Source organism: Oncorhynchus mykiss, chromosome 2, assembly GCF_013265735.2.
Source record: "Oncorhynchus mykiss isolate Arlee chromosome 2, USDA_OmykA_1.1, whole genome shotgun sequence".
Classification (NCBI taxonomy): domain Eukaryota; kingdom Metazoa; phylum Chordata; class Actinopteri; order Salmoniformes; family Salmonidae; genus Oncorhynchus; species Oncorhynchus mykiss.
This window is the reverse complement of record NC_048566.1, coordinates 97,088,170-97,110,882: the sequence shown is the minus strand read 5'-3', so window position 1 is coordinate 97,110,882 and position 22,713 is coordinate 97,088,170. Positions and strand designations below refer to the sequence as shown.

The window sequence follows — 22,713 nt, the reverse complement described above, 5'->3', positions numbered from 1 at the left end:
CTGGATGTACGGTCCCCATCCATACAGCCAGCTGGGTTCTCAGTACATCACACAGACAGGAATAAAAAACTATCCGGCAACAAGAAAGGCGGGGGTGTATGTTTCATGATGAACTACTCATGGTGTGATTGTGATAACAAACAGAAACTCAAGTCCATTTGTTCACCTGACTTAGAATACCTCACAATCAAATGCCGACCCTATTACCTCCCCAAGAGAATTCTCTTTGGTTATAGTCACAGCCGTGTATATCCCACCTCAAGCCAATACCACGACGGCCCTCAAAGAACTAAACTGGACTTTATGCAAACTGGAAACCACATATCCTGAGGCCGCATTTATTGTAGCTGGTGATTTTAACAAAGCAAATTTGAGGAAAATGCTATCGAAGTTCTACCAACACATTGACTTGCAGTACTCGCGCTGGAAAAACATTGGACCACTGCTACTAAACTTTTCGAAAAGGCCCTCCCCCGCCATCCCTTTGGCTAATCTGATAATGACTCCATTTTGCTCATCCCTTCCGATAGGCAGAAACTAAAACAGGAAGTACCCGTGCTAAGGTCTACTCAACGCTGGTCTGACCAATCGGAATCTATGCTTCAAGATTGTGTTGATCACGCGGACTGGTATTTGTTCCGGGTAGCCTATGAGAATAACATCGACCAATACACGGATACGGTGACTGAGTTCATCAGGAAGTGTATAGGAGAGATGCAACTGGGTCCTGGACTTCCTGACGGGCCGCCTCCAGGTGGTGAAGGTAGAAAACAATACCTCCACTTCGCTGATCCTCAACACTGGGGCCCCACACGGGTGCATGCTGAGCCCCCTCCTGTACTCCCTGTTCACCCATGACTGCGTGGCCACGAACGCCTCCAACTCAATCAGACGACACAACAGTAGTAGGCCTGATTACCAACAATGACGAGACAGCGTACACGGAGGAGGTGAGGGCCCTGGGAGAGTGGTGCCAGGAAAATAACCTCTCACTCAACGTCAACAAAACAAAGGAGATGATCATGGACTTCAGGAAACAGCAGAGGGAGCAGCACCCTATCCACATCGACGGGACAGCAGTGGAGAAGGTGGAAAGCTTCAAGTTCCTCAGCGAACACATCACTAACGATCTGAAATGGTCCACCCACACAGACAGTGTGGTGAAGAAGGCCAACAGCGCCTCTTCAACCTCAGGAGGCTGAAGAAATTAGGCTTGGCCGCTAAAACCCTCACAAACTCCAGAGGGTGGTGCGATCTGCCCAACGCATCACCGGGGACAAACTACCTGCCCTCCAGGACACCTACAGCATCCAATGTCACAGGAAGGCCAAAAATAACATCAAGGCCATCAACCACTGGAGCCACGGCCTGTTCACCCCGCTATCATCCAGAAGGCGAGATCAATACTGGTGAATCAGAGCTTGAATATCTCAAGGCCATCAGACTGTTAAATAGCCATCACTATCCAGCTACCACCCAGTTACTCAACCCTGCACCTTAGAGGCTACTGTCCTATATACATAGACGGAATCACTGGTCACTTTATAATGGAACACTGGTCACTTTAATAATGGAACACTGGTCACTTTAATAATGGAACACTAGTCACTTTAATAATGGAATCACTGGTCACTTTAATAATGTTTACATACTGCTTTACTCATCTCATATGTATATACTGTATTCTATTCTACTGTATTTAGTCAATGCCACTCTGACATTGCTCAATCTAATATTTATATGTTTCTTAATTCCATTATTTTAGATTTGTGTGTATTGTTGTGTATTGTTAGATGGAGCTAGAAACACAGGCATTTCACTACACCCGCAATAACATCTGTTAAATATGTGTATGTGACCAATAACATCTGCTAAATATGTGTATGTGACCAATAACATCTGTTAAATATGTGTATGTGACCAATAACATCTGCTAAATATGTGTATGTGACCAATAACATCTGCTAAATATGTGTATGTGACCAATAACATCTGTTAAATATGTGTATGGACCAATAACATCTGCTAAATATGTGTATGGACCAATAACATCTGTTAAATATGTGACCAATAACATCTGTTAAATATGGACCAATAACATCTGTTAAATATGGACCAATAACATCTGTTAAATATGTGTATGGACCAATAACATCTGTTAAATATGTGACCAATAACATCTGTTAAATATGGACCAATAACATCTGTTAAATATGGACTAATAACATCTGCTAAATATGTGTATGTGACCGATACAATTTGATTTAGATTTTGACATACACAATCCACGTCTCAATTGTTTAAAGGCTTAAAAATCATTTTCTAACCTGCCTCCTCCCCTTCATCTTTAACCTGCCTCCTCCCCTTCATCTTTAACCTGCCTCCTCCCCTTCATCTATAACCTGCCTCCTCCCCTTCATCTCTAACCTGCCTCCTCCCCTTCATCTTTAACCTGCCTCCTCCCCTTCATCTCTAACCTGCCTCCTCCCCTTCATCTTTAACCTGCCTCCTCCCCTTCATCTTTAACCTGTCTCCTCCCCTTCATCTACATGTCTCCTCCCCTTCATCTTTAACCTGCCTCCTCCCCTTCATCTTTAATCTGCCTCCTCCCCTTCATCGACACTGATTGAAGTGGATATAACATCAATAAGGGATCATAGCTTTCACCTGGATTCACCTGGTCAGTCGGTCATGGAAAGAACGTTTTGTATAGTCAGTGTGTATATATATCGGCCAATCAGTATACAGCATCCTGCCTGTATGACAGGAACCTACGTCTCTCTTTCCTCTACCAGCTGGTGGTGGGTGGCAGTGCCAGTGGCTGGGGACCTCTGGAGGACGACTTCTCCTCTATGGACGGTCGTTCCTGGCTGCTCCACCCCGGGGGAACCCGTATGCCCGTGTGTGGTTCTGACGGGGCGGCCTTCGCCTTTATAGAGAAGTCCAACACGCGCTACGCTGTCACCACAGACATCAGCCTGGGTCAGGATGCGTTCATACAGTTTGACTTCTCAGCTTCCTGCTCTGTCACCAACTCCTGCTACGGTGAGAGAGCCACTGGGGAGAGGAATGGACATAAGAGGTTGTCAGTGGGGTTGGTAGAGTGGTAATTATGCGATAGGTTCACAAAAAAAAAGGTTATAGGGAGTAATGAAATTATACCTTTCATTGACTATGATTGATTTGCTCGTGTAGTATTGAATACCCGGGCTACGCTAGGTAAACATGACTTTACAATAAATACTGATGTCTTGTGTCTCTCTGTGTGTCTTTCTTGGTCTTCTCTTGTCCATCACAGCCATTGAACTAGAGTATTCTCTGGACCTGGGTCTGAGCTGGCAGCCTCTGGTGAGAGACTGTCTCCCCACCAGCCCAGACTGCTCCTCCTACACCTTACAGAGACTGCTGGTAGCAGACACCTACAACAAGTGGGGCCGAGTCACTCTGCCAATCCCCACCTATGCCAGGTCAGTTACATGTCGTTGGACTGCCAATCCCCGCCTATGCCAGGTCAGTTACATGTTGATGGACTGCCAATCCCCACCTATAGCAGGTCAGTTACATGTTGATGGACTGCCAATCCCCACCTATAGCAGGTCAGTTACATGTTGATGGACTGCCAATCCCCACCTATAGCAGGTCAGATACATGTTGATGGACTGCCAATCTGCCAATAGGGCAACTGGAAGACAAAGACACTAGAATGCATGTAAACATTCACGCACTCTCTCTGGTGCTCTCTCTCGTGCTTCTACACCTGCATTGCTTGCTGTTTGGGGGTTTTAGGCTGGGTTTCTGTACAGCACTTTGAGATATCAGCTGATGTACGTAGGGCTATATCAATAAATTTGATTTGATTTGATTTTGATCTGGTGTGTCTGCAGGTCTCCAGCCACTCGGTTCCGTTGGTTCCAACAGGCTCCGTTTGACAAGCAGCAGACCTGGGCTCTGGACAACCTCTACATCGGAGACGGCTGCCCTGACATGTGCTCCGGACACGGACGTTGCCAGCAGAGCTCCTGTGTGTGAGTGAACGTACCCACCAGTAGGGTTGCAAAATTCTAGAAACGTTCCCAAAGTTGAGGGTTTTTCCCGAAATCCTGATTGGAGGATTCCTACCAGAGTTATCACACAGTCCACACATCATCATTTTTTATTCTAGCACTAGAATACATTTTAAAAAGTAAGTACTATTCTGGAACTTACTATCGTTTCAGCTATTTGAATCATTATAATATGAATTTGGGATAATATCTCCCCCCCCTCTCCCCTCCCCATGTAGGTGTGATCCAGAGTGGGGAGGGGAGTACTGTGATGAGCCTGTGGCCCCTCTGCCCTCCCAGCTAAAGGACAGCTTCAGCCGAGCCCCCTCTCTCAGCCACTGGCACCTGTTGACTGGAGCAAAACTCAGTAGTGTGTGTGGGGCCGTGGCATCTGGTGCTGCACTGCACTTCAGTGGGGTAACTGTCTGTCTGTCTATCGGTCTGTCTGTCTGTCTACCTATCTGTCTACCTATCTATCTATCTATCAATTAACCTATCAGTCTATCACCAGAATTTAAATTAGCCCAAAACATGGTCTGTTCGTATCTCTTCATCTAACCTGTCTATCTTTCTTTCTCACTTCTTTGATCTCTCTCTCTCTCTCTGTCTCTCTCTGTCTCTCTCTCTGTCTCTCTCTCTGTCTCTCTCTCTGTCTCTCTGTCTCTCTCTGTCTCTCTGTCTCTCTGTCTCTGTCTCTCTCTATCTGTCTCTCTCTCTCTCTCTCTCTCTCTCTCTCTCTCTCTCTCTCTTCCCCCCTTCCCTCTCTCTCTCTCTCTCCCTCCAGAGTTGTAGTCGTCAGCTGGTGACAGTGGATCTGAACCTGACCAACGCAGAGTTCATCCAATTCTACTTCATGTACGGCTGCATGATCCCGCCTAGCAACCGTAACCAGGGCGTGTTGCTGGAGTTCAGCCTGAACGGAGGCATCAACTGGAATCTGCTGACAGAGATCTTCTATGACCTGTACAGCAAGCCTGGGTACGTGTTCTACATTAAACCTACTGTACTGTGTGTATATATATATATATATATATATACGGTTGGAAGTGTAACAGACCGGTTCATTGTCCCGACCTGGGTTCCAACCAGGGACCCTCTGCACAACAACTCTTCATATTCACTGACCAAAACAAAAAAGTCAAGAAGGTCTGTTTACGGAAACTTCTACGAATCTTACCGGGACTCTGCTTTCTCTTTCACATCAGATGTTCCAGTCCTAACCTGTGTGTGTGTGTGTGTGTGTGTGTGTGTGTGTGTGTGTGTGTGTGTGTGTGTGTGTGTGTGTGTGTGTATCTAGATTTGTCAACGTGCTGCTACCCCCAGCAGCCCGTCAGGAAGGGGTGCGTGTGCGCTGGTGGCAGCCGACACACGAAGGAGCGGACCACGGCGACTGGGCGCTGGACAACGTTCTGATTGCCGGCTCTGACCCGCGGGCTCAGATAACTGACACATTCGGAGGGGTGGCGCTGCCCAACCACGAGAGAGCTCCCGCCGATGGTACACCCACAGGCAGGATAGGACTCCTCAGTGAGGGAGAGGAGGAGAGCACCTCAGGTATATACACAGGGGATCTGGACAATGCCACCACACACACCGCCACAAGTACACATCACAACTACAGGTACACACACAACCACAGGTACACACACAACCACAGGTACACACACAACCACAGGTACACACAACCACAGGTACACACAACCACAGGTACACACACAACCACAGTTACACACGCAACCACAGGTACACACACAACCACAGGTACACACACACAACCACAGGTACACACACACAACCACAGGTACACACAACCACAGGTACACACACAACTACAGGTACACACACACAACTACAGGTACACACACACAACCACAGGTACACACAACCACAGGTACACAGACAACCACAGGGACACACACAACCACAGGTACACACACAACCACAGGTACACACAACCACAGGTACACAGACAACCACAGGTACACAGACAACCACAGGTACACACACAGGGGCTTTGTCAGTCACGCGGGCCCTAGTTCCTGTGCATGATTTTAGTGATCGTCGAGTTAAACTATCAACTTTCAAGTTAGGTTTCATTCTATTAGGCAAAGACCACGTTAAATGCAACTGCTTTAGCAGAAAACTATTATACAGAATCTTTAACTGTACGAAGTCAACAGAAACAGGCATTTTATTTTTTATAATTCTCTCCCCCTTATTTCTCTCCCTTTTTCTACATCTCCCCGCTCTCTCTCTCTCTCCCTCTTCCTCTCCCCTATCACTCCACCTCTCCCTCTCCCCTCACTCTCTCTCCCTCTTCCTCTCCCCTATCACTCCACCTCTCCCTCTCCCCTCACTCTCTCTCCCTCTTCCTCTCCCCTATCACTCCACCTCTCCCCTCACTCTCTCTCCCTCTTCCTCTCCCCTATCACTCCACCTCTCCCTCTCCCTCTCCCCTCACTCTCTCTCCCTCTTCCTCTCCCCTATCACTCCACCTCTCCCTCTCCCTCTCCCCTCACTCTCTCTCCCTCTTCCTCTCCCCTATCACTCCACCTCTCCCTCTCCCTCTCCCCTCACGCTCTCTCCCTCTTCCTCTCCCCTATCACTCCACCTCTCCCTCTCCCCTCACTCTCTCTCCCTCTTCCTCTCCCCTATCACTCCACCTCTCCCTCTCCCCTCACTCTCTCTCCCTCTTCCTCTCCCCTATCACTCCACCTCTCCCCTCACTCTCTCTCCCTCTTCCTCTCCCTCATCACTCTCCCTCTCCCTCTCCCATCACTCTCCCTCCCTCTCTCCCCTCCAGTGAGTGACCATTGGCTGTTCAGTGAGGACTGTGCGGTACAGAGATTCTGTAGTTCTCCAGACGGTGTGATGGTGTGTGGTAGTGACGACGGGAGAGAGGTGTACGCTGTCACACATGACATCATACCCGACAAAGACTGGGTCATGCAGTTCAAGGTAAGAGACTGTGTCTGTTTGTGTGCAGTGATTTAATTAGGTACCGGTGCCTCTTGTAATATAATGAACACCTGTTCCGGGGCACCTAAAATGACTAATGTCACCTTTTGTTATTCTACAATGGCTTAGATAGATGTGTTTCCCTGGTAACAGATAGCAGACATCTTTGTTTTGGGTGTGAATACAGACAGCATTATTAACATATGTGTCCATTGAGGTTACGATAACGGAGTATGTATCCCCGTGTGTCTTTACAGATAGCAGTGGGCTGCGGTGTTCCAGAGCGCCAGGCAGAGCGCCAGGTCCACGTTCAGTACTCTGTGGACTTCGGTGTGTCCTGGAGGTACCTGGTGCTCCAGTGTCTCCCTGCGGACCCTCGCTGTGGAGGACAGGTCTCCCAGCCCAGCGTCTTCTTCCCTGCCCGGGGCTGGAAGAGGGCCGTCTACCCCCTACCGGACAGCCTGACAGACACGTGAGTGACACTTGGGGGGGGGGGGGGGGGGGGGGGGGGTCCTGTTATATCAGCAGCCCTTGGGGGGGGTCCTGTTATATCAGCAGCCCTTTAGGGGGGGGGGGGGGGGGGGGGGGGTCCTGTTATTTCAGCAGCCCTGGGGGGGGGTCTTACATTGGTTCTGGAACTATATTATGTGTTATGTTCTGCAGCGCGGTCCGTTTCCGGTTTTACCAGCAGCACTCGGACACCCAGTGGGCTGTGGAAAACTTCTACATCGGGCCGGCCTGTGACAGCCACTGTGGGGGACATGGAGACTGTCTAGACCAGAGATGTCTCTGTGACCCAGGCTTCACTGGACCCAACTGCTACGCCAGTACTTCTCTCAAGGTATCAATCAGTTCATCAATCTTTATTTATTTAGTTCATTTTCATACAAGTTGTTTCTATCCGGCTCAAAGACCACGTCTCATAAGGCCACGTCTCATAGGACCGCGTCTCATAGGACCGCGTCTCATAGAACCGCGTCTCATAGGGCCACGTCTTATAGGGCCACGTCTCATAGGGCCACGTCTCATAGGGCCACGTCTCATAGGGCCACGTCTCATAGGGCCACGTCTCATAAGGCCACGTCTCATAGAACCACGTCTCATAGAACCACGTCTCATAGGGCCGCGTCTCATAGGACCGCGTCTCATAGGGCCACGTCTCATAAGGCCACGTCTCATAGAACCACGTCTCATAGAACCACGTCTCATAAGGCCACGTCTCATTGGACCGCGTCTCATAGGACCGCGTCTCACAGGACCGCGTCTCATAGGACCGCGTCTCGTAGAACCACGTCTCATAGAACCACGTCTCATAGGGCCACGTCTCATAGGGCCACGTCTCATAGAACCACGTCTCATAAGGCCACGTCTCATAGAACCACGTCTCATAAGGCCACGTCTCATAGAACCACGTCTCACAAGGCCACGTCTCATAGAACCACGTCTCACAAGGCCACGTCTCATAAGGCTACGTCTCATAGGACCATGCCTTTTTAACACTCCATTAACTCTTGTGTGTGTAACAAAGTGTTGGGAAAAGAGAAGAAGAGACATTCCCCTTCTGTGGACAATAAAGTATCTATTCTATTCTTATAGGCGTCTCTGAAGGAGCGTTTTGACTGGGAGGGGGCCCCAGGTCCTCAGTGGCAGGTCCTGGAGGGGGGCCATCCCTGTACTGACTGTGGGGTGCTGGTGGAGGGGACAGCCCTGTACTTTGGAGGGTCAGATGCCAGACAGGCCGTCACCACTGACCTGGACCTTCGCGGAGCCAAGTTAGTAACTCTACTGTTAGTCTTCTCAGGGTTCGGGTTATACAATTTGTATATAGTCATTTTCTGTCAATTCAGGGTTTTTAAGTTTCCCTTTCAATGTGTGTATGTGTCTCGTTTGGAGGAGTTGGGAGAAAACACAACACAAACGTAATCTTCCTCTTCTTCTTCTTTAGATTTGTAGAATACTGGGCCAGGATCGGCAGTGAAGACAACATGACCATGTGCCATCGCCCAACCTGTCGTAAAGAGGGAGTGCTGCTGGACTACTCCACAGATGGAGGTATGAAACAACATAAACAGACAGACATTTAGAAATAAATCCACGTAGCTCCATCAGCACGGGAATCCTAACGATTAACCTGATGGAGAACCAGCAGGGGAATCCTAATGATTAACCTGACGGAGAACCAGCAGGGGAATCCTAACGATTAACCTGACAGAGAACCAGCAGGGGAATCCTAACGATTAACCTGATGGAAAACCAGGAATAATATTAGAATATTACAGAGATCCATCACTTCATCCTCATGTCTCTCTCTCTCTCTCTCTCTCTCTCTCTCTCTCTCTCTCTCTCCCTCCCTCCCTCCCTCCCTCCCTCCCTCCCTCCCTCCCTCCCTCTATCCATCCATCCATCCATCCCTCTATCCATCCATCCATCCCTCTATCCATCCATCCATCCCTCCCCCTCCCTCTCTCTCCCAGGTGTGTCCTGGACCCTGCTCCATGAGATGGACTATCTGAAGTATGTGTCTGTGAGGCGTGATTACATTGTAATACCAGAGGAGGCGTTATCTAATGCTACACGGTTGCGGTGGTGGCAGCCCTTCCACGTCTCCTCTGGTCTGGCGACATCCGGGCCGGAGCGCGCTCAGTGGGCCGTCGACAACATCCTGGTGGGAGGGTCCGACATCAACCCCTCCACCCTGCTCGACAACTTCGATGAAGGTAAACAGATTGTGCTGTATCACCTTCGGAAAAGAATGGGAGTGTCTTTCTACGTTTTTAAATGCCCTTAGACAAATCTAAAAAGGACAATGGACAACCAACTATTCTTCTTCTCTTTCTCGTACCCCCCCCCCCCCCCCCCGTCTCTCTCTCGCAGAGGGTGTGTCACATGAGGAGAGCTGGAGCTTCTATCCCAACGCGGTGCGTACAGCAGGCTTCTGTGGGAACCCCTCTTTCCACCTCTACTGGCCCAACAAGAAACAGGACGAAACGCACAACATTCTGGCCACCCGCGAGCTCATCGTACAGCCTGGGTACATCCTACAGTTTAAGGTATAACCTCTCAGCATCCTACAGTCTTACATAATTAACATGAACAATAACAGCGGTCCAAGAAACATTCCCTGTGGAACACCATATTTAATCGCAAAAGGGGCTCCTTTGAAAAAGGATAGCATGAATTCTTGGTTTTAGATAGCTGCTGCAAACCCATCTTAGCATTTACAACATGGCGACATCACACCGTTTAAGGTAACTGTTACTGTTTATCATTCTTGTGTAAGTCTGAGTCCTACTCTCCTTTGTCTTCTGTGTAGATTGTGGTCGGTTGTGAGGCAGACAGCTGTGAAGACCACCATTCTGTCCTGCTGCAGTACAGGAAGGATGCCAGGTGAGATGCTGCTAATGGAGGGAGCGCTAGCTAAATGCCTTCCTCACACAGTACACAGCCAGGTTTTGGGTCAATTCAGGGGAGAATGACTGCCCCCCCCCCCCCCCCCCCCCCAGGCAGGCAGTTCAAGGCAGACCGCTGTACTGCATTGCATTGTTTACAGAAAACAGAATTTTGAAGACAATCATGGTACCAGTAATTACTTCTATTTCACCAGATGTCCTTTAAGGATAATTTAGTAGCCTGCAGTACCTCGGTCGGCCTTCAACTTGAGATAATCAATGAGAGGGGGCAGCACTAGCACTAGCACTGAGCTAGCCTGCAACGCAACTTCCAGAAGTAGCTCAAACTGCGCATGTAATGTCTACAAACATTTTCCACAAGACACAATCTTAACCAACTTCTTGGGTTCCAAATGCGCTACTGAGTCTTCACAAAGATAAACGGGGTCACGTAACCGATGGCTTTGTCCATTCATATATACAGTCATTGGGTCAAATCAATTTCAATTCAGTCAATTCAGGAAGTGAACTGAAATTCTAATTACAAAATGTTCCTCATTAAAAAGTAATTGGAATTGACCACAACCCTTCTTTCTCCTCCCTCTTCCCCCCTCCCCCTCCCTCTCTCTCTTCCCCCCTCCCTCCCCCTCCATCCTCCCCCTCTCTCTCCCTCTTCCCCCCTGCCCTCCATCCTCCCCCTCTCTCTCTCTCTCTCTCTTGCCCCCTCCCCTCCATCCTCCATCTCTCCCTCGCACTTCCCCCCTCCCCTCCATCCTCCCTCTCTCTCTCTCTCTCTCTCTCTCTCTCTCTCTCTCTCTCTCTCTCTGTCTCTGTCTCTGTCTCTCTCTCTCTCTCTCTCTCTCTCTCTCTCTCTCTCTCTCTCTCTCTCTCTCTCTCTCTCTCTCTCTCTCTCTCTCTCTCTCTCTCTTCCCCCATCCCCTCAATCCTCTCTCTCTCTCTCTCTCTCTCTTCCCCCATCCCCTCAACCCTCTCTCTCTCTCTCTCTCTTTCCCCCTCCCCCTCCATCCTCCCTCTTCCCCCCTCCCCTCCATCCTCCCTCTCTCCCTCTCTTTCTTCCCCCCTCCCCCTCCCCCTCCATCCTCCCTCTTTCTCTCTTTCCTCCCCCCTCCCCCTCCATCCTCACTCTCTCTCTCTCTCTCTCTCTCTCTCTCTCTCTCTCTCTCTACCCCCCTCCCCTCCATCATCTCTCTCTCTCTCTCTCTCTCTCTCTCTCTCTCTCTCTCTCTCTACCCCCCTCCCCTCCATCATCTCTCTCCCTCTGTCTTCCTCCATCCTCCCTCTCTCTTCCCCCCTCCCCTCCATCCTCCCTCTCTCTCTCTCTCTCTCTTCCCCCTTCCCCTCCATCCTCCCTCTCTCTCTTCCCCCCTTCCCTCTATTCTCCCTCTCTCTCTTCCCCCCTCACCTCCCATCCTCCCTCTCTCTCTCTCTTCCCCCCTCCCCTCCATCCTCTCTCTCTCTCTCTCTCTCTCTCTCTCTCTCTCTCTCTCTCTCTCTCTCTCTCTCTTCCCCCTTCCCCTCCATCCCCCCTCTCTCTCTTCCCCCCTTCCCTCTATCCTCCCTCTCTCTCTTCACCCCTTCCCTCCATCCTCCCTCTCTCTCTTCCCCCCTTCCCTCAATCCTCCCTCTCTCTCTTCCCCCCTTCCCTCCATCCTCCCTCTCTCTCTTCCCCCCTCCCCTCCATCCTCCCTCTCTCTCTCTCTTCCCCCCTCCCCTCCATCCTCCCTCTCCCTCTCTCTCTTCCCCCCTTCCCTCCATCCTCCCTCTCTCCCTCTCCAGGTCTGACTCATGGCAGCTGGTTCAGTCAGAGTGTATTCCCTCTTCTGTGAACAACGTGGGCTGTTCTCCCTTCATTTTCCATGAGTCCACCATCTACAGTCCAGTCAACAGCTCCAGCTGGACCAGGGTCACTGTTCAGCTGCCTGACCACGTCTCCTCAGGGTAGGACCGCTGTGTGTTTCTGACCACGTCTCCTCAGGGTAGGACCGCAGTGTGTTTCTGACCACATCTCCTCAGGGTAGGACCGCTGTGCGTTTCTGACCACGTCTCCTCAGGGTAGGACCGCTGTGCGTTTCTGACCACGTCTCCTCAGGGCAGGACCGCTGTGTGTTTCTGACCACGTCTCCTCAGGGTAGGACCGCTGTGTGTTTCTGACCACGTCTCCTCAGGGTAGGACCGCTGTGTGTTTCTGACCACGTCTCCTCAGGGTAGGACCGCTGTGTGTTTCTGACCACGTCTCCTAAGGGTAGGACCGCTGTGTGTTTCTGACCACGTCTCCTCAGGGCAGGACTGCTGTGTGTTTCTGACCACGTCTCCTAAGGGTAGGACTGCTGTGTGCCAGAATGCTGCTGGTTTCAGGTCATGCGCATAGAACCTAACTCGTACCCCCGCTGTGTGATAAAGCAAGTCCTATACGTTTTGTCTCATCTCCCCTCCCGTCTCCTCCCCTGCAGAGCCACGCAGTTCCGTTGGATCCAGAAGGAGGGTGCTGGCGAGCGTCATGGCTGGGGGGTGGACCAGGTCTACATCGGGGAGGCATGTCCTGGGATGTGTAGTGGTCATGGTTACTGCACAAGCGGGGTTGTCTGCATCTGTGACGAGGGACACCGTGGTGGGTAGCTGATAAGACTACAACACTGACACAAAGACTACAACACTGACACAAAGACTACAACCTCTCACACAAAGACTACAACACTGACACAAAGACTACAACACTGACAAAGACTACAACACTGACAAAGACTACAACAATGACACAAAGACTACAACACCGACACAAAGACTACAACACTGACACAAAGACTACAACCTCTCACACAAAGACTACAACACTGACACAAAGACTACAACACTGACAAAGACTACAACACTGACAAAGACTACAACAATGACACAAAGACTACAACACCGACACAAAGACTACAACACTGACACAAAGACTACAACCTCTAACACAAAGACTACAACACTGACACAAAGACTACAACACTGACACAAAGACTACAACCTCTCACACAAAGACTACAGCACTGACACAAACCACTCTTGTAATCATAACCTGATGGCCTTAACTTCTACCCTCTGAGTTTGGTTCCGCTCAGTCTGTTGTCTTTCTTACAGAGAGTTCTAAATGACAATTGATTGATTGATTGATTGATTGAAATCTAGCATTCATTTTGGTTCTCCTGCCTCCATCTCCCAGGTGATGACTGCTCCCTGTCCAGCAGTGACCTACCTAGCTCAATAAAGGATAACTTTGAGTCAGGCAGCGTGTCAGAGGAGAGCTGGCAACTCATCCAAGGGGGCGGAGTAGGAAGTGGGTGTGGCCAGCTCTCTCCCCACGCCCACGGAGACTCGCTCTACTTCAACGGCTGTAAGATGAGGCAGGCGATCACCAAGCCTCTGGACCTGACACGAGCCAGGTATGGACTGGACAATGGATTGTACTGTACTAGCCTAGCCTAGCCTACAGTCTATCCAACTACTGAAGGTACAGTGAGAGAAGTTTGTTATACAGTACAGTAATTGTAAGACGAGGCCTGCGGTCACCAAACCTGTTGACGTCACACGAGACATGTACTAGTGGACACTGGACCATACTAGCGTAGCCTAGCCTAGCGTAGCCTAGCCTTGCCCACACAGGACCATACTAGCATAGCCTAACATAGCTTGTCCTAGCCTAGTCTAGCATAGCTTGTCCTAGCCCACTACTGAGGCCATTGAGATCAGTATTACTAAAATGGAAAACTTGGAGGCTAAACTTGTAGAACCTAGTCCATCCAAAAATACCAAGGTATTCTTACCAAAACTCTCTCTCCCTCCCTCTTTCTCTCCTTTACCCCCCCACCCCCTCCCCCTCATCTTTCTCTCCCCCTCCCCCTCCCCTCCTCCTTCCCTCTTCCCCCTTCCTCACTCTCTCTCTCCCCCTCCCCTCCTCTCTCCCCCTCCCCCTCTCTCCTACAGTAAGATCATGTTTGTGCTGCAGATAGGCAGTGTGTCCCAGACAGACAGTTGTAACACAGCCCTGGACCAGGAAAACACAGTGGACAGGGCAGTTCTGCTGCAGTACACGGTCAATAACGGAGTCAGCTGGCACGTTATCGCCCAGCACCAGCCCAAAGACTTCATCAAGGCCCAGAGGGTTTCCTACAACATCCCACTGTGAGTGAACACGACGCTAACGCACACACACGCACACACACACACACACACACACGCACACGCACACACACACACACACACACACACACACACACACACACACACACACACACACACACACACACACACACTCTCTCTGAAAGCTAGAGAGTGTACTAACACACCTGACTAGTTAATCCAGTGTTTCCATGGACAACCTGTTACTTTCCAGCAGCAAGGTTGATGTCCACTAGTCTAAAAACACACATACTGACACACTAACTGCCTACTCTTGACCTCTGACCTCCTCTCCTCCTGCCGCCTGCCCCAGAGAGGCGAGGGCTAAAGGGGTGGAGCTGCGGTGGTGGCAGCCACGTCACGACGGAGCGGGACATGACCAGTGGGCGCTGGACCACGTGGAAGTAGTGCTGTGAGTATCGCCGACCAACCTGGTACCCCTGGTCCCTAGAGAACCTAGAGAACCTCAGTCTGAGAACCTAGACAACCTAGAGAACCTCCGTCTGAGAACCTAGAGAACCTCAGTCTGAGAACCTAGAGAACCTAGAGAACCTCTGTCTGAGAACCTAGAGAACCTTAGTCTGAGAACCTAGAGAACCTAGAGAACCTCAGTCTGAGAACCTAGAGAACCTCAGTCTGAAAACCTAGAGAACCTAGAGAACCTCAGTCTGAGAACCTAGAGATCCTAGAGAACCTCAGTCTGAGAACCTAGATAACCTCCATCTGAGAACCTAGAGAACCTCCATCTGAGAACCTAGAGAACCTCTGTCTGAGAACCTAGAGAACCTCCATCTGAGAACCTAGAGAACCTCAGTCTGAGAACCTAGAGAACCTCCGTCTGAGAACCTAGAGAACCTCCGTCTGAGAACCTAGAGAACCTCAGTCTGAGAACCTAGAGAACCTCAGTCTGAGAACCTAGAGAACCTCAGTCTGAGAACCTAGATAACCTCCATCTGAGAACCTAGAGAACCTCAGTCTGAGAACCTAGAGAACCTCAGTCTGAGAACCTAGAGAACCTCAGTCTGAGAACCTAGAGAACCTCCATCTGAGAACCTAGAGAACCTCCGTCTGAGAACCTAGAGAACCTCATTCTGCCCCTACCTCGGCCCCAAAAACACCCGCCTCTCTCCACATAAACTGACACACACACACACATGCTCAACAGCAAGGAAGAAGCTTACACCCTCACACACATGCACCCCCATAGTATGTGCTCAACCAACAGGAAGAAAAAATAAAGACCGAATGTTGTGACCGAGACGGTTTTCCACAAAGTGCTAGTTAGTGACTTCACAGTGACTTTGGTCTATTTGAATATTGTGTGAGACCACCTAATGCATACACAAAGCTTGTCTACACACACCGTCTACACACACCGTTTACACACACCATCCACACACCTGCATAACCGTCTACATAGCGGAAGCATACAGCATTTTAATGCCTATTGCATGTTGCTGAGGGCTTCATATCAATGATAAAGGTCATTGATTATAACATTCTAAAGGATATCATGCATTGTGTTTCATCTAACAGTCATGAAATGTGTGTGTAAAGGCTTGATGTAGTTCCGTTAAGGGCAGGTGTTCAGTCAATATTTGGCAAACGACAGATAGCCCATTGAGTTGTACCACTTGGAATGATATCTATAGAACAAGGCCTTGTACGTGTAGAGTCGACACGCAAACTACACAAACAGCACACACCTTTACCTGAGCTGTCCCTGGTTCGGTGTGGCCTTGACCTGTCCTCTCCTCCTCCTACGGTTGGTTCTCAACATTCAACAACAGTGTCTGCTGAACAGAATAACCGTTCGATCCTCACACTTCTCTTTTTATTTCTGTCTCTCTGTTCCACAACTCCACCACCACTCCTCTCCTCCTTTTCAATGGGTTTCTTTGTCATCGTGTGTCTCTCCTCTCCTCCCTGATCTCACGACACTAACATGCGTGACCATACTGCTTCTCTTCCTCCGCTGCCTGTGCTTGCGCTCCTCCTGCTGGCTCATCATGTCCTATTATGTCTTCCTTCTTCTCCTTCTCCTCTTCCTCCTCTTCTTCATCTCCACTTCCATCTCCTCTTCCATCTCCTCATCCTTCCTCAATCTCCTCCTTCTCTTGCTCCTCCCTCTCCTTTTCCTCCTCCTCCTCTTCTTCCTCCTCCTTCTCCTCTTCCTGACTCCTTCTCCTCTTCTTCTTCTTCTTCATCTCCTCTTCCATCTACTCCTCCTCTTCTTCCTTCCCTCTCTCTTTCTTCCCTCTCATTCTTCCCTCTCTTTCTTTCTGGATGTGTTTGGTCCTGTTTCTCTCCATCTGTTATTGTCTTTACATATTTCTGTCTCTCTCTCCACGTTCTATATCACTTCCTCTCTATTCCTCTCTGACTCTCTTACTCCCTGCTCCCTCTCCTCTCTTTCGCTCCCCCCCCCCCCCCCCCCCCCGTCTCTCTGGGCCCCCTTTCGCCTCCCCAGGCGGCCGGGGTTCCTTCCCCCCCAGATCTTTCTGCGAGCCAGCAGCATCCCCATCCTCCCCTCTCGCGCTCTAACCTCTGCTCTCTTCTGTATTCTGCTCCCTGTGGCATGGCTGTAGAGTCAGGTAAGTCTTCCTCGACTCCCCGAATGCAGTCCCCTCCTCTTCCTCCTGTGACACCCCCCACCTTATACCCCTGACCCTCCTCTTCTGTCATCCTCTTCCTAGCCTTAATCCCCCCCCCCCCCCCCACACACACACACCACCACCTCCACAGAAACACACACCACCACTACACACACACACACCACCTCCTCAGAGACACACACACACACCACCACCACCTCCACAGAAACACACACCACCACCACTACACACACACACCACCTCCTCAGAGACAAACACACACACACACACACACACACACACACACACACACACACACACACACACACACACACACACACACACACACACACACAGGCCACCTACTGTCATCACCCAGAGGCAGGCTCTTCTCAAAGGCTTATCCATGACACGGACAGAACTGATATCTCCACACTTCTCAGGAAACAGACATCAGGAGATAAAAGACATAATGACATGGCTGCTATCATCCATGTCTAGGTGGTGGAAATTATAAACGTCACCAGAACAACCAGTGGTCCAATACCTATATGAGATATCTGAGATGCTATTTCTCAACTAATAATCACCTTTTGTGTCAATTCGTCTGTATATTTTAAACACACACAGTACACACATCTCAATGGTATCATATCAATGTGTGTGTGTGTGTGTGTGTGTGTGTGTGTGTGTGTGTGTGTGTCTGTTGTCTGTTGTTCTTATTGCTACCATTTGAGTGCTTTGGGTCTTGCTCCATGTCTGCACACAGCCCAATAAGTAGTTGATGCTGAGGCTGACTTTGAGACACACACACACACACACACACACACACACACACACACACACACACACACACACACACATAGAGGCACATGTTACAACCACCGCTTCATTCATTCTAATGTGGACGTCTAACGTTGATCATTCAACTCGGTACACACGTCCTTCACACTAGCAGTGGTGTAATGCAGAGACGGCATAACGAGCCCAAGACATCCACATAAACAAAAGACCTAGAACTCATCAAGCCCTTCATCAGAGTAAACAACCTCCATCCTACCTCCTTGCATGATGGCTTTTTAATTCCAACGTTGCAAAGCCCCCCTTTACCCGCCTATCCCCTCCCATCCACGGCTGCCTGTCCATGGAAAACACCATTCTGTGAATCAGGAGCCCTCTCCATACTGGCCGTCCCTCTAACTCGCTCTGTGAAGTAGACAAACAAAACCAACAACACAGAAGCGGAAAGACAGACATCCCACTTTGTCAGCCCCTCTCGTCCCCCTCCCATCCCCCTTCTCTACTACCCCCCCCCCCCCCCCCGCTTTGCAGGGGGCCACATGCTGCCGCTCCTGGCATCACCCGCTGGATGGACGAGGCAATGACAGGCTAAGCAAGAAGAGCGATCTTCAATCACGGCTTCTCTTTGTTATCTATTTAGTTCAGTTCCCCCCCCCCCCCCCCCCCCAGTTCCCCCCCCCCCCCCAGCTAATGTCTGTGACCCTGTCTGTAGCTAATGTCTGTGACCCTGTTTGTAGCTAATGTCTGTGACCCAGTCTGTAGTTAATGTCTGTGACCCTGTCTATAGCTAATGTCTGTGACCCTGTCTATAGCTAATGTCTGTGACCCTGTCTGTAGTTAATGTCTGTGACCCTGTCTGTAGCTAATGTCTGTGACCCTGTCTGTAGCTAATGTCTGTGACCCTGTCTGTAGCTAATGTCTGTGACCCTGTTTGTAGCGCTCTAGGCCAGTCATGTGTCCTCTAGTTGTGTCCCATCATGTCTTGTCCTGTTGACTTGCTTATGATATTGCCATTGAGAACATGTCAAAACCAGTTGTTGATCAATATTTATATATATATATATATATATATATACAGTTCAATATAAAGTAAGTTATGAATAGTCCACTATTTGCTTAGTTTGAATGTTTGAGGTTAGAGGTGAAATCCAACTGAAAATACCAACATGGATCTAGAAATGTGTGAGCTTGCATATGAGACTATGTGTGTGTGTATTTCAGACGGTGTGTGTGTGTGTGTGTATTTCAGACGGTGTGTGTGTGTGTGTGTATTTCAGACAGTGTGTGTGTGTGTGTGTGTGTATATTTCAGACGGTGTGTGTGTGTGTATTTCAGACAGTGTGTGTGTGTGTGTGTGTGTATTTCAGACAGTGTGTGTGTGTGTGTATTTCAGACAGTGTGTGTGTGTGTGTGTGTGTATATTTCAGACGGTGTGTGTGTGTGTATTTCAGACAGTGTGTGTGTGTGTGTGTGTGTATATTTCAGACGGTGTGTGTGTGTGTATTTCAGACAGTGTGTGTGTGTGTGTGTGTGTATTTCAGACGGCGTGTGTGTGTGTGTGTGTATATTTCAGACGGTGTGTGTGTGTGTGTGTGTATTTCAGACAGTGTGTGTGTGTGTGTGTGTGTGTATTTCAGACGGCGTGTGTGTGTGTGTGTGTATATTTCAGACGGTGTGTGTGTGTGTGTGTGTGTATTTCAGACAGTGTGTGTGTGTGTGTGTATTTCAGACAGTGTGTGTGTGTGTATTTCAGACAGTGTGTGTGTGTGTGTATATTTCAGACGGTGTGTGTGTGTGTGTGTGTGTGTGTGTGTGTATATTTTAGACTGTGTGTGTGCATTTCAGACGGTGTGTGTGTGTGTATATTTCAGACGGTGTGTGTGTGTGTGTGTGTGTGTATATTTCAGACGGTGTGTGTATATTTCAGACGGTGTGTGTGTGTGTGTGTGTGTGTGTGTGTATTTCAGACGGTGTGTGTGTGTATTTCAGACGGTGTGTGTGTGTATTTCAGACGGTGTGTGTGTATTTCAGACGGTGTGTGTATGGATGCGTGTGTAGATACTGTAAATGCCTCTTCCTTGGTTACTAACGGTCGCCATCCTCTTCCTCCCTCTCTCTCTCTCTCCCTCACTGTCTTTGTCTCCCTACAGCACCCGTAAACAAAACTACATGATGAATTTTGCCAGACAGACCGGCCTACGTCACTACTACAGCCGAAAGAGGCGGGCGCTGCAGCATGCCTAACCAATGGATTTTCCCTACGACCTGCCAATCACACATATGACCGACCAACCAACCAACCACATTCCTTTCTCCTGATGCCATATCACCCTGTCAAGTCCTGCCCTCCAGCCAATGGATTCCAGTCAGCCTTAGACCACACCCCTTCCCTCTCCAACCCCCCCCCCCCCCACTCTGCCAGAAAACGTGGACCATCCCATCAGTTTACGCTGCAACCAATCAGAAGCCTTCCCCACCCCCCATTGTGACTGGAAGGAAGGAGACGTGAAGGAGCAACAAAGGCGGACATTTTGTTTACTTTTAATGGACTTCCGGGTTTCTAGTTGTTTTCTAATCGTTGCCGTAGGTGGTTATTATGATATGATGATTCCCTGTTCCAGTTGCGATACGATGATGATAGTACCCACCCTCGGATTTCCCCTTATCACCCCATCCTACCCACTTAGTCCTACTACTACCACACTGTGAAATCATTAAGAGAAATATCACTGATGACCAGTGGCATAGAGTTGGATAGAGGGCACACAGTCACAGAATCGATAATGGCAAAGCTAAGGGGGGGGGTGGGGGTGTGAGGTGAGCCCTGTTTCCAACTCTATGCCAGGTTGCTGGGGTGTATTCATTAGTCCGATTCCGTTGCAAAAATGTTTTACAACAAAAAACATTTACTATTTTACTATCTCTAGGAACCAAACGGAATCAAGCGGAGCAAGCAGAATGAAAATAGAGAGAGAACCTGACTGAATCTGTCCAATAGAAACTCTTTTGGAGTAAAACGGTTTCCATTGCAAAACATTTTTTTTGCAACAGAATCTCACAAATGAATATACCCCTGCCTGGGCTAGTTGGCAGAGCCGGAAGGAGAGGGAGGAACACTCCTCCGCCTGCACCAGTATCTAGGAGGAGGATCATTACAGTGAAAATAGTACTGTGTTCTTGCTGTCCTGTGGGTTATTTTCGTGATGAGTCGACTGTGGCCGTGTTTCATTTGATTTCGTTTCGTTTTTTTACTAATTCACATTGCGTAATTTTTCGGTTGGATGAGTTTTTTTTTTTTTTCTCCATGTTTATCGGATGAGGGACAGATGGATAAAGGGCAGGGTGGATGGATGAAACCCTGCCGTCAAGGTAGACGGAAGGAAGGAACAAATCGCAAAAATAGAGGGGAGAAAACATAAGAAAAAGAAGTTGAAGACCGAACAATGATTTCGTTTTTTTTTTTATATATATGTGTTGGCTCCTGAGAATACAGATATTTATGGTGAGCGGTTCTCCACGTAACCTATTTAAAGATACTGTGCGTGAAATCTGTGTTATTTTCTAGTGTTAAGTTATTAGGCAGTTATTCAGCCTCTCTTTCTCTCGAGGCTCTCGGCCTACAACGTCTCCCTCCCCCTTCTCGTGCTGTTACCCCCATCCCTCCCCCTTCTCGTGCTGTTACCCCATCCCTCCCCCTTCTCGTGCTGTTACCCCATCCCTCTCTCTCCCCCTTCTCGTGCTGTTACCCCATCCCTCTCTCTCCCCCTTCTCGTGCTGTTACCCCCATCCCTCCCCCTTCTTGTGCTGTTACCCCCATCCCTTTCCCCCTCCTTGTTGTTACCCCCATCCCTCTCCCCCTCCTCGTTGTTACCCCAATCCCTCTCCCCCTCCCGTGCTGTTACCCCCTCCTTCTCCCCCACCCCGTGCTGTTACCCCCATCCCTCTCCCCCTCCCGTGCTGTTACCCCCCCATCCTCCCTCTCCCCATCCCTCCCTCTCCTGTTATCCCCATCCCTCCCTCTCCCCATGCTGTTACCCCATCCCTCCCTCTCCTGTTACCCCATCCCTCCCTCTCCCCATGCTGTTACCCTATCCCTCCCTCTCCTGTTACCCCATCCCTCCCTCTCCCCATGCTGTTACCCCATCCCTCCCTCTCCCCATGCTGTTACCCCATCCCTCCCTCTCCTGTTATCCCCATCCCTCCCTCTCCCCATGCTGTTACCCCATCCCTCCCTCTCCCCATGCTGTTACCCCCATCCCTCCCTCTCCCCATGCTGTTACCCCCATCCCCCCATGCTGTTACCCCATCCCTCCCTCTCCCCATGCTGTTACCCCATCCCTCCCTCTCCCCATGCTGTTACCCCCATCCCTCCCTCTCCTGTTACCCCATCCCTCCCTCTCCCCATGCAGTTACCCCATCCCTCCCTCGCCTGTTACCCCCATCCCTCCCTCTCCTATTACCCCCATCCTCCCTCTCCCCATGCTGTTACCCCCATCCCTCCCTCTCCTATTACCACCATCCTCCCTCTCCCCATGCTGTTACCCCCATCCATCCCTCTCCCCATGCAGTTACCCCATCCCTCCCTCGCCTGTTACCCCCATCCCTCCCTCTCCTATTACCCCCATCCTCCCTCTCCCCATGCTGTTACCCCCATCCCTCCCTCTCCTATTACCACCATCCTCCCTCTCCCCATGCTGTTACCCCCATCCATCCCTCTCCCCCTCCCATGCTGTTACCCCCCCCATCCTC

At 49.9% G+C, this 22,713-nt stretch overlaps 1 protein-coding gene across 1 annotated transcript in view; it reads left to right on the top strand.

Annotated features, from left to right (window-relative positions):
• The window catches only part of LOC110502515 (reelin-like), a 298,747-nt gene extending 277,071 nt beyond the window's left edge, over positions 1–21,676 (top strand). Inside the window, exons 48-68 of the mRNA XM_036960153.1 lie at positions 2,796–3,045; positions 3,299–3,467; positions 3,885–4,025; positions 4,283–4,460; positions 4,828–5,021; positions 5,341–5,597; positions 6,847–7,001; positions 7,259–7,473; positions 7,665–7,842; positions 8,598–8,773; positions 8,947–9,053; positions 9,476–9,718; positions 9,876–10,051; positions 10,315–10,388; positions 12,188–12,349; positions 12,862–13,019; positions 13,614–13,833; positions 14,375–14,572; positions 14,883–14,981; positions 17,158–17,163; positions 20,115–21,676. Of these exons, the coding sequence (XP_036816048.1) occupies positions 2,796–3,045; positions 3,299–3,467; positions 3,885–4,025; positions 4,283–4,460; positions 4,828–5,021; positions 5,341–5,597; positions 6,847–7,001; positions 7,259–7,473; positions 7,665–7,842; positions 8,598–8,773; positions 8,947–9,053; positions 9,476–9,718; positions 9,876–10,051; positions 10,315–10,388; positions 12,188–12,349; positions 12,862–13,019; positions 13,614–13,833; positions 14,375–14,572; positions 14,883–14,981; positions 17,158–17,163; positions 20,115–20,208 (3,450 nt within the window). The 3' untranslated portion in view covers positions 20,209–21,676. The remainder of the gene's footprint in view (positions 1–2,795; positions 3,046–3,298; positions 3,468–3,884; positions 4,026–4,282; positions 4,461–4,827; positions 5,022–5,340; positions 5,598–6,846; positions 7,002–7,258; positions 7,474–7,664; positions 7,843–8,597; positions 8,774–8,946; positions 9,054–9,475; positions 9,719–9,875; positions 10,052–10,314; positions 10,389–12,187; positions 12,350–12,861; positions 13,020–13,613; positions 13,834–14,374; positions 14,573–14,882; positions 14,982–17,157; positions 17,164–20,114) is intronic.
• The last annotated feature ends 1,037 nt before the right edge of the window (positions 21,677–22,713 follow it).